This window comes from Drosophila busckii, chromosome 3L (assembly GCF_011750605.1).
Source record: "Drosophila busckii strain San Diego stock center, stock number 13000-0081.31 chromosome 3L, ASM1175060v1, whole genome shotgun sequence".
NCBI lineage: Eukaryota > Metazoa > Arthropoda > Insecta > Diptera > Drosophilidae > Drosophila > Drosophila busckii.
Genome location: NC_046606.1, coordinates 2,312,948 through 2,325,385, shown reverse-complemented (window position 1 = coordinate 2,325,385; position 12,438 = coordinate 2,312,948). Strand labels below are relative to the sequence as shown.

The following is a 12,438-nucleotide window of genomic DNA, read 5'->3' as shown; positions in this document are numbered from 1 at the left end:
CACTGAATGATAAGCATGCAACTTAAAAAAAAACAAGCATTAAATAAATTCGACTGGTCTATACGCTTGAATTAGGCGCTGGCAAAAAAGATAAATAAATACACACACACACACTCACACGCATATAGAAAAAATCGAATTTCAAATATCAGAGGGAAACAAATTTAAATATGCGAATGCGAAAGGGATAAGCACAACTTTTATGCAAAATAGGAAAAGCAAATGCAAAAAAAGAAGCGTAGAGCAAAAAAAAAAAAATACATTTTTGTGCAAGGGGCTTATTGCGGATTTATTTGCCAAAACCCCTGTCCTAATACCCCAGCTCAGCCCCAGCCCCAGTCCCAGCTCCAGCCCAAGCAGGCAACACGACCAGAAAACAAATACGAACAAAAAAATAAACACACACGCAATACAAATATTAACGTGCACACACTCTCAAATAACAGATACAATTTTTTAAACAAAGTTGCCACGCCACGGACGCTCAGCAGCAGCGGAGAGCTGAGAACTCAAAGCTGTGTCAGCTTGCAACTTGAGAGTGTGAGACACGATTGACAGGCTTAGGCCAAGGCTTGACATGCGAGCGAGAAATCGAAAGCCAAATGAGAATTGATGTTGCCACTGCGACACTCAAATAGTTATGGAACGTGCCACAAATCGAATTTACTCGCAGTACACAGACGTGTCTGGACTTGTGCAAAATATTGCATAATACGATACTTAACATTAAATCTTTAACCACAAATACTTTTAAGTTTAATTTGATGTAACAACCTTTTGTTATTGATGTAACTCTATTTGTTCGATCAGTTGAGAGTCTAGCAGTCGGCAAATACTTAACTTACCCTATCTGTCCAACATACTCACCTAACACAAAGTTGCATCATTAATCATTAATGTAAAAATCTTTTGCTAATGTTTTTACTCTATTTGTTGCTTATCCGATTATTGACTCTGTTACTGCGTTAAGCTGGAATTGATGGCAACAATAAAGTTGCTTTGCTGACTTTACAAATTTAAAATTTTTCGCATTTTCGTAATTTAAGCAAGCCATAATATCGGAAATCTTACAACTTCCAAATTTGAATGCAGTTTACTTAAGATACGTCTTACGAGTCTAGCAAGGCTAGAAACTCTGAAATCGGACACCATTTCGCTGAATTACGGCTTATCAAAGTGCGATATATCACAAAAATTTGTCTTGTTGGCTTACTATTTTGTTCATAACTCCGCCAAATAATTTTAAAATCACACAATCTTATACACATTTTAATTGTGCTTTCCACGCCAATAAATAGACATATAATGCATTTGGATCGGATTTTTTTTAGCTGAGTTTTAGCTATGCAAAGTCTGAAATTAAACAAAAAGTTACTCTTCAGCATTGGTTTTCTTGCCATAACTTTTTCAAAACAATTTATTTATTGATCGAACACTACAAAATATGTTTATTTAGTATCTCATGAGTAAATTAAGCCTACAAACACTTCTGTGCGATTTTTTTTGGCTGAGATATAGCTTGTCAAAGTTTGAAATGATAAGAAATGAAGACGGCACATTTTTGGCAAAAATTTACAGGGGTTACTCACGTTTTTTGCCAAATATCGAAAATCGTAGACTTTCCAAGTTTGAATGCAGTTTTATTCTTATGCATTCACGAGTCTAACACGCTGAAACTCCGTAATCGGATGCAATTTCGCTTAATTACGGCTTATTCTCAAAGTGCGATATTTCACAAAAAAATGTCTTGTAAATTTACTATTTTGTTCATAATCGCCAAATAATTTTTATTCATAACAACCTTTATTACTCAATTTTAATTGTGCTTTTCTACGCCAACATCATACGACGTATAAAGCATTTGGATCGCGATTTTTTTTAGCTGAGTTATAGCTATGCAAAGTCTGAAATTAACAAAAAGTTACTCTTCAGCATTGGTTTTTTTCTTGCCATAACTTTGTTAAAACAATTTATTTATTATTGATCGAACACAACAGCATATGTTTATTTAGTATCTCATGAGTAAATTAATCCTAAAAACACTTCTGTGCGATTTTTTTTGGCTGAGATATAGCTTGTCAAAGTTAGAAAGTGATAAGAAACGAAGACGGCATCATTTTTGGCAACAATTTACAGGGGTTACATCACGTTTTTTGCAAAAATATCGAAAATCGTAGACTTTCAAAGTTTGAAGGCAGTTTTTTATTTCTTATGCATCTCACGAGTCTAACAATGCATGAAACTCTGCAATCGGACGCAATTTCGCTGAATTATGGCTTATCAAAGATTGATATTTGACAGAAATTTGGCTTGTTTGCTTACTGTTTTGTTCATAACTTCGCGAAATAATTTTTTTAATCATACTTTTTTACACCTATATCATTTGTGTTTGCCATTCCTACAATTAATGGTATAAATCACTTCAATCAGAATTTTTTTCGCTGACTTATGCCTCTTACTCTTAACCTGATTTTGTCATTGATGTAACAACCTATTGTAATTGATGTAAATCTATTCGTTATGCGCGTATTTAGAGCGGCGTTCGTCCATTATCCTTCGTTTGCATAACGTTTGCTGAATATATCATACACCACAACTACTTATAGCAATGAGCTGCAGGCAGCCACAATATGCAGGTCTGAGCTAGCCAAGCAAATGACATCTATGCCATGGCCTATTTTTAGAAAAAAGTAAGTTAAAAAGCAATTCATCTGCATATACATCTTTATTCATTTAACAATTATTGTATTTTATTTACAGCCCAATGTGCTTGCGCTGCATGAGGACAACATCATAAGCAATAGCTGCGGCGCCTCTCCACTAATAGACGTGCTTACTACAACGGACTTCACCACCTCACAGTTAACAGTTTGCACATCCTTGAGAGCGGAAGCCATCTGGACAAATCATCAGTTATCACCATCAGTCGACAACAATGATAGCTTTGCTGCTCGAACGGATCCTAAAGCAACTTTAAACTTTAGTTAGCTGTATTTATTGATTACTAATAAGACTTGTATAAAGTATTTAAAGCCAACAAACAATTGTTCAACTACTATTTAATATTTTGTTATTATTCTAATTATATAAATACAAAATTTTAAGCTCTCTTGGTTTGTCAGTCGATATATTACTTTACGTTATTTGTGTACATAATACAATTAATATTAGTTTTATATAATTAAGCATTTTGCTTACTGCCAAATAGTTACTATTATGTTAGTTAATATTATTATTATACATTGTACTTTGTATTGTATATACATATATTGATTTCAATAAAATACTAAACAAAAATAAACTAAATATGTTTTATTATTTGTAGAGAGAGAAAAGAATTCTTAAGTTAGGTTTGTTCTCAATAGCGTTTGTTGATTGCGTATGCGCTCCATCTTCCGCTTTTCTTTATAGATCTTTACGAAACAGGTGGTGTCTGGATAACTACAACAACAATAACAAACATTACTTACCATTACTTACCTGTTGTATCCGTAATACTTACCTTCGCCAAAGCCGCAAGTTTTACCCAGTTCAAATTTGAATTTTTAAACATTCAAAATGAATTTAGTCACTTTTTTAAATAGTAATTGATTATTAGTTTAATAATTACTTATTACTATAGAGGCTACACAAAGTGTGAAATAAATATTCATAAGTTACAGCTTTGAAATGAACAAACACAAAAATCATCCGATTCTTAAACGGTTTATTGCTGCAAGCGTTGTTTTGATGCTGAAAACTAATTTGTGTAACTATATTTTGAATTTTAGGCATGAAACTTTAAAATCGGAAGCAATCAAAGCTTGATATCCACAAAAATTTGGCATGTTAGTTTAGTATTTTTGTTCATAACTTAGCCAAATAATTTTTTATATCAAACAAGCTTATACTCATTTAATTGTGCTTTCTACGCCAACATATAGACGTATAAAGCATTTGGATCGGATTTTTTTTAGCTGAGTTATAGCTATGCAAAGTCTGAAATTAAACAAAAAGTTACTCTTCAGCATTGGTTTTGTTGCCATAACTATTTGAAAAACAATTTATTATTGATCGAACACAACAGCATATGTTTATTTAGTATCTCATGAGTAAATTAAGCCAAAAAACACTTCTGTGCGATTTTTTTTTTGGCTGAAATATAGCTTGTCAAAGTTAGAAAGTGATAAAAATGAAGACGGCATCATTTTTGGCAAAACTTTACCAGGGGTTACATCACGTTTTTTTGCAAAAATATCGAAAATCGTGGACTTTCCAAGTTTGAATGCCAGTTTTATTCTTATGCATCTCCGCGTCTAACAACGCATGATTCCGCAATCGGACGCATTTTCGCTTAATTACGGCTTATCAAAGTGCGATATTTCACAAAAAATTGTCTTGTTTATTTACCATTGTTTACATAACTTCCCCAAATAAATTTTAAATCATATTTTTGTATACTCATTTTAATTGTGCGTTTGGTTGTTGTTGTTCTTAGCCCGTTTCGGCACGTTACCAATTTTTTTTGCTAAAATATATAAATAACGTTATTGATAAACTTGCAGTTGTTAAACAAATATTTGCAATATTGTGATCAGCTGTAGTTATTTTAACTTGGGAGCAAGCTAAGCTGCATAGCGTTTAATGTTTGTATTGGTCACGCCCACATCTGGCGAGGTAAGGTAGGCGGGGAGGGGCGTACTCTTTAGCCGGCAAATGCTTTTCGCTTAATGAGTTTTCTACTTGCGGTTTCGAGGAAAATTTGCGCAAAAATGCGCCACTTTACCTACAACATGAAGTGGAGGCTTTTTACCTTGACTCGCGCCAAGTCGCCAAGGGGGTGGCGGTGGTGGTGTGGAGCAGAAGCAGAAGGGCTGTGGAACTTTTGCTGCTTTGCTATGTTGTAGCGTTGTAAATGTTTTAGTGGTTACTGCGTTTAAGTCATTAGAGAAAATTCTTAGCTAAAGTGCGGCATTAAAGGAGTACGAGTGCGGCTCAATGAGCTTCTGGGCACGAGCGCGGAGGGAAAGGGGCTTGGTGTTCCTTGTAAGTCTTGGAATTTAGCAGCTTTTGTAGCAGCAAACAGCAGGGTGGGGCGGGTGGCAACCACAAAGGTGGCAATGTGGCTGGCTGGCTGGCTGGCTGGCATGGAAAATTGACGCAGCCGAAAGCGATTTTGAATGTGTCTTGTTGTGCTGTTGATTATTTTATGGCAACAGCCTATGCCAGCATCATTAGAAAATACACACACAAACATACAGACTGAAAATATTAAGCCACAAACAAGCTGTATGTGTGTGCGTGTGTGTGAGCTGAAATTACCATATGGCTGTGTACTGTATTCTAATCTTTTATTCATTTAATCTGTTAACTTGTTTATTTAAGCTGCTAACTGGCTTAGGCAAAGTATTAATGTGTGCTGCTAGAAAATATGTAACTGACAATTACATGTTTTATATATGCTAAGACTAAAACTGTTAAATTCGACAGCTGCTCAACTTGTAGAATCTACGCTGATAAATAAATTGAGCAAAAGTTGGCTCAGCTCCATAAGTGACAACAGCTGTTGCCAAACTCTCTTGAGTTACATTTGAGCTTAAGAGCGTATTACGCTCTTTGAGTGCGTTTGCTGCTCTTAAATAAAAGCCACTCGTTGCTCACACAGCTGAGCGAACGCGCTCTCGCTCAGCTGTGCGCTCTGCTCGCCTCAATTTGTATCTATGAGTTAGTTGGCAAATGTATCTCAAACGTTGCTCAGTTGCTTTGCGGGAGTCTTGTTGCCACTTGCGGCACATACACTCACACACATATATAATATATATATATATATATGCATATATATGTGTGCATTTATTGCTTTGGACTGCGAGTCCAATTCTATATGCAAAGCATTTGTTTAAATTGTCTGCCGCTAAGCACAGCGTGTCTATAATAGTTATATATATTACATATGCAGTAGCTATAGTCAATAGCTCAACTAGACAGCGCGTCGTGCATTTCAATTTTAGCGACATCTGCTTTTCATTATTATTATTATTATATTTTTTCCTTTGCACTTATTTATATATAGAGACAGATTTACATACTATATATATATATATTTAATTTTCGCTGCCGCTGTGTGTTGTCACTTTTGGCAGACGACTCAAATTATATATATAAATAGTAAATTATCAGCATTTAGCATATGTTTAACAATCAATCACGCAAATAGATACAAAGCTACACATCTAACTGTTAATAAGAAATTTATATGCGCGACAAGTTGGCAACGCATAAAAAATGCTTGCCACACAAAACGAGTTGCCAAATTAAATAAAATAAACAATTAATAAACACTTTTATTATTAAGACAGTAAAGTGTGCAAAAAGTAAGATTACAATTTATAGCATGAACTGCGAATATTTATGCTAAGATCTTGGGCATGGCAACTTTGGAGCTTTCAATTGCTCGATAGTTCAGTTTAGCTTTAATATATTCTACTTATTTGTCAACTCAATAAACCTATTTGTGCAGTTGTTGAGTTGCCGCAACATAAACATAACAAAAAACTTGCCAGGCAGCGTTTCATAAGATTAGGGGAAGCTTCAAAGCGTTTTGCTTGCCAGCGCCGCCAGACGCAGCGGCGTACAAGCAACCACAAAGCTAAAAAGCCTGCCCCCCCAACAACGCCCACATATGCCATCAAAAAAAAAAAAATGAAATACGCTAAGTATACCGTTGGCCCCGCATTGTCTTTAAAGTTCCTGTTGAGTTAAGTCTTATCGCTAAAGTCGCACAGATGTTGTACTAGTCGCTAAGTACATACTCAAATACATATATGTGTATGTGTGTGTGTGTGTGTGTGTGTGACTGATAAGATGCGCGCGCACATTCAAATATTTACAATAGACATAGTACTAATTGCACTGCACATATTTAGTTAGATTATTTATAAATGCGTCTGTGTGCGTGTAAGTGGCACAGCTCTCAGCTCTGAGCATAGCCCGAAGTAACTGCTGAGCATACGTTACAAATTGATTAGCTTAAAGATACAAAAAGTTTTCAAGTGCCAGCTCGAAATTTATTTATTAAAAGTAATTATTGCTTAACTTGCCAACTGTCTGTATAAACAAATACATATACTATATGTGCGTTGTAAAATCTTATCAAAGAGTTTGCATTATCTTTTCGAAAACTGGCAAGACATATATTACATATATGTTGTTGTTGTTACTGTTGTTGTTGTTGGGCTGTCTGTCTGTCTCTTATCAAGCTCGTAATTAACGTGTTCTATTTTTAGCTGTCGTCTTGTAGTTTGTTGTACATTTTAGAGCTCTATCAATTGTATCATCAATTGACTTTCGCGCCGCTGCGAACTCGCAGCAGAGACTCGACAACGTACTCGATGTGTGTGTATGTGACTGTCAAAGGGGGCTGGGGGGGTTGGTACAAAAAGATTATCAAGCAAAAATATCAACAGTCAGTCGCTGGGCATTGCGGCAATATAAAAAACAGCTGAGGCAGGCAACCATTGGAGGCAACAACAGTAGCAACAGCAACATCAGCAGCAGCAGCAGCATCTGTTGTTGATTGTTATTTTTGCTGTTGATTTAATAAATTAAAACTCGTAAATTAACTGTGAAGGCAAAACGACGCGCGACAAATCAAATAAATAAATAAATGGCAAGCAAAAGCTAAAGACACTTTTTTTTTTCATTTTGAAAACTTGGGCTAGGGTCTGCTATTGTCAATTGAACAATTCTAAAATCATTGTAGACACTTTTATTTTGAACTATATTTGGGGTCAGCGCTAGCTGAGTGAGTAGTCGTTATGTCTTCCGCCATTTGCAATAACTTTTGGTTTTGCTTTGAGTTGCTTTGTGCTTTGGCTTTGGCTTTTCTTATCTTAGCCAAGACATTTGCGCGGCTTCCCACAGACGACAACACAGTAACTAACATTTAGAAGCTAAGCCCAAAAAAAAAAAAAAAAATAAAGAATTAGCGCACGTGTGTGTCGTTCTCGACTTCTCATATGATAAAGCCCTCAACTAAGCCAAAAGTATGCGACCCATGGGCAAATGTATTATATCCCTTGGCTGGCTGTTTGCTTAGCTGGCGCTGCAACTGCGCGCATATTCATGCGGAGGAGGGGGGGCTAAGGGGTTTGCTAGCACAGCTGGCAGACCAGGCGCGCCTTATCAGTGGAGCCCCATCTGTGTTAATGATGCCATGGCGTTTTGATAACTGTTAAAGGTAACTCGCTGCTTCAACTGGCACGTGTGCGTCCCCAGCCCTGCGGCAACGCTTTTGGGCTTGCCCCCCCCCCCAATATCCAGCTTTGGCGATAAAATAAAATAAAAACCTTTGCTAGTCCAGCGAGCGAGCGCAGTCAATCGTCAGCTTTGCAGCCAAAGTCGTTAACCCCTTTCATGGTTAATGCAGCGTGATTGATTTATCATTTGGTTAGCAGCAGCAGCAGCCAGACACTGTTGCTATATATAAAAAATAAAAGGTAAACCACTTGCAATGATAGATGATCTTTCAGTGAGGTGTGCCCCACAGCTTTAATTGCACATTAATTAAGGCGCCACATGCCGCGTGGGCCACAAATATTTTTCCAACTGCATGCGGCGCATTGCGTAGATTTCAATTTCAATTGATTGCCTTAAGCTGCTCAGCTCGGCTTAGTTAGTTGCTCCATTACACGCAGCGCATAAAAAATCGGCAAGGCTCCCAGCCCCCGCCCCAGCACTTCAACATATGTTGGCAAGTAGTTGGCAGCGCCTGAGGGCAAACTGAAGTGCCGCACTTCAAATTCAATTCGACAGCAGCCAATTGCAAATCGCAGCTGAAACAAGCATAAGGACACAAGAGCTGGGGGCACACTACAGTTGTCAGTTTTTGTTTTGAAGACGTCGTCGTCGTCGCCTGTTTCTGTCAGTTCGCCTTATCCACTTGGAACGCAACGAACGTCACGAAGCTGCAGGGCACCGATTGCTCTCGTTGCTGCTGTTGTTGTTGTTGTTGTTGTTGCAGCTCCTTCACATATCCTGCGCAGAAATTGAAAAACTACTAGAGACAAAGTTGAAGTGAGACGCGCGCTCTCTCTCTGGCTTGGACCTGTCCAAGTCACGGCTGCTGTGATTGAAATTCCAAACAGCCAGCCCAACTCTCATTCCAACTGGCAACACTTGAATACTTGAACAGCCGTTAAAGCCTCTACTAACATTACAACTAATTACGGCTTTGCTTGTGGCAAATCAATATGCAGGATAAATTTCGTTTTCGTTATGCCTTTCAGCGCGTACGTGCCCCTGGCCAGATGCCCCTTTGTGGCAGCAGCAGCAGCAGCAGCAGGGCGAGTTTTAATTATTGGCCACACACCAAACGAGATCGATAGAGATATAGATACGCCAAGTAGATGTGAAGAGATATGCGATGCTGCTGCGGCAGAAAACAAACAAAATATTTACACTGAGCACTCGCATTTAATTGCCCACTCCCAAATACATGGCCAGGCTAACAAATGACCACAACTGTAGCTGGCATATGGCCACAACTCAATGCAAGTCGCTAGTGGTGGTGGTGGTGGTGGTGGTGTCGGTCGGGATCAGCTGTTGGGTTTTTATTGAAGCGAAAGTGCAATTACAGCTGATGGACAAGGGGGTGGCTCAGCTGCGCGGCTCGGGTCCGTGTCCGGGGGTTGCAACTAGCTTAACAATTTAATGGTTTTGGGTCAAAACATTTGCCTCGGCTTGAATTTCTTATTTCATATATTATTTATTTATTAAACTAAAGCTGCTAAGCCAAGCAAAGTTGGCAACTCTCTAATCTAATGTTTGCTTTAACACACATTTGCGCAATAAAGTTGTTAACTGGCAGCCCTGGGGGTGGAGTTAAGTGTCAAAGGTTGGAGACACTCGGCTCGGCGCTTTGCTTTGTTTATTTTTTATATTTTGAAATTCATTTCTTGTCTTCTTGTTTAGTATTTGCACAATAAATGTGTCGGCTTAATTGAGTTGGAGGCGTTTCGTGTATGTAAATACGCATAAGTGTGACAAGAATTCTTGAAAACATAAATGACAACACACACACAGACACACACACACACACATGCATGTATAGAACGGGCACGCCCACACATTTGGAGGCAAGCCTTTGTTTGTTTATCGATTTGTTTGTCTTGGCGCAACAGCAAATGCCATTGTAAATAGTAAGTAACATTCAAATCACAGCCAAGTTCAAATCTACTTGCAACAATTTAAAGCCAACTCGAAGTACAGCAGCAACACGTTTCCATTTTAGGGCAAGCGAAATGCAAATTGCTGCATTAGAGAAACTTTAATGTTAATAATAAATAAATAAAATAAACGAATATTTTATAAAATGTTGCTGTCAATATTAATTGCAGCAAAGTTGCTATTTGACTTTAGATTTCTTTTCAAAGTCGCCAGCAATTTTGCATTTCAATTATGCAAACTTTACTAAACTTACAGTGGGCACTGGCAGCAGCACACATTGATTTAGTAAAGAGACTCAAACATTTTAAATAACTTAAGTCAAATTAAATATAAGTAACAGTTGCCAACTCTAAACTTGTCTTAAAACTCTGTCACAACTTTGACCAAACTATAAAAATATTTTTAAATATACTACAATCACTTCTTAATTTTAAATACATACAGATTTTTTAATTGACTGTCTTTATTATTTACTGCACTGTTTTGTTCTGCCAGTGTTCACTGCACTGCCTTTGGCTTTGTATTAAAATGTTGTTAATTTGAAGCTTGACCAATGCAACGAATTGATTTTGATTTTCATCATTTTCTGCAGCGATGTTGAGGGCTCAGCTCAGTATTGCTTTGCCACATGATGTTGCAGCAACAGCGGCAGCAGCAGCAGCCATTGCGCAGAAATCTCTGCCTGCATTTGCTGGCGCTTGGACACTTGGGCTATGCCACTTACTATGACTACAAGTACGCGCAGCTGCCGCTGCTGGCGGTGGAGCTGCGACTGGAGCCGACGATGGGCTACAAATTCAATTATCTCACCTTTCTGAATGGACTGCTGCAGTCGAGCTATTACCTGCTGGCTGTGGCTTGTGATTTGCTGCCGGCGCGTGCGTTGAGCCGCTGGCGTGACTTTTTGCTGGCGAGCTTGGTGGTGCCGCTGGCTTTGACGGTGAGCATAACCTTTTGGCTGCTGTATGCGCTGCCCAGCTACGTCATCTATCCGCAGCTGCTGCAGCAGATCTATCCACGCTGGCTGAACCACTCGCTGCACAGCTTTGTAGTGCTCTATGCGCTGCTCGAGCTCTGCCTGACGCCGCATCGTTATCCGCGACGCCGCGAAGGATTCATGTGCCTGGGCTTAAGCCTGGCGGGCTATTTGCTGTGGCTGCATGTGGTGCATCACCACACACACATCTGGGCCTATCCCTTTCTCCACGCATTCAGCACGCCACTGCTCTACTGCTTCTTTGCTTTTATTGTGGGCGCCGCCTTTGGCTACTATGCGCTGGGCGAGCTGCTGAGTGCTGCGGCCTGGCCAACTGACGAGTTGGCTGATTGGAAATAAAAGTCGTAATAAAGCAATTTGCCTAAACTGAAATTTGCATAGAAATGCGGCGACTGCCAGCGGAAATCGTTGGCAATAATAATGACAATTGACTTGTCAAAAGGTTGCAAATGCTCACCCAAAAAAAAAAAAAAGAAAAGAACTTAACTCAGCTCAGCTCTCAAGTCAAGGCGAGCTCAAGGGTTGCCCTCAGGTCCGCACCACAGGCCGCCGCCGCCGCCGTCCGTTGTCGCTGCTTTGTGGTCGGCGAAGCGTGGAATTAACTCAAATCGATTCGCTGCACTCGTTGCAAGGGCTGATAACTGAATCGATGACTGAGCGATAGCCACGTTAAGAACCATAACCAAAACTAAAACCATGTCCGAGCCACTTGCAATGCGTTGCGCTTCTTCCAAGACAACAATGCAGCGCGTTGCGTGGGCTTAGTTCTTGCCACTGACTCAGCAAATTTAATTACAAACTGTGTACAAAGCAGTGCACTGAGCGAAAAAGACGAGCTGAAAACATAGGCATAAGTAATTAGATTGTTTTTATTTAAATTAGTTATTAAAATGTAACAAATGTAATTTAAAACAATCGCAATAAATGAAAAATAAGTTATTATAAACAGACTTTTGATTTGGGAAAATAATAAATAATAAATAACAAACTTTCGACGATTTAGCGGTCATCAATAAAATACCTTCAATATAAAATATTTATGCAATTGGAAAACAAATTCAAAATAATTTGACAAGCTTAAAGAAGAAAATTAAATTAAAATTCAATTAAATGAAAATTTATTTCCAAATTTAAAAGCATTTTTATTTCGTAAGAAATATTTGCTAAATATTAATAAATTGCTTAGCACTCGCAATTGAACCTCAACAGCTTTGCTTCGCTTTAAATGTAACTGACTT

The 12,438-nt window shown here is 38.4% G+C and overlaps 1 protein-coding gene across 1 annotated transcript; it reads left to right on the top strand.

The window, feature by feature from the left end:
* The first annotated feature begins 10,810 nt into the window (after positions 1-10,810).
* LOC108599238 (androgen-induced gene 1 protein) lies at positions 10,811-11,864 on the top strand. The gene has a single exon (XM_017986035.1). The coding sequence runs from the start codon at positions 10,832-10,834 to the stop codon at positions 11,537-11,539; it is 708 nt and encodes a 235-aa protein (XP_017841524.1). The 5' UTR covers positions 10,811-10,831; the 3' UTR covers positions 11,540-11,864.
* Positions 11,865-12,438: the final 574 nt, after the last annotated feature.

Coding starts and splice junctions, on each gene's coding strand:
- LOC108599238 (XM_017986035.1), top strand. CDS start 10,832: ATGATGTTGCAGCAACAGCGGCAGCAGCAGCAGCCATTGCGCAGAAAT.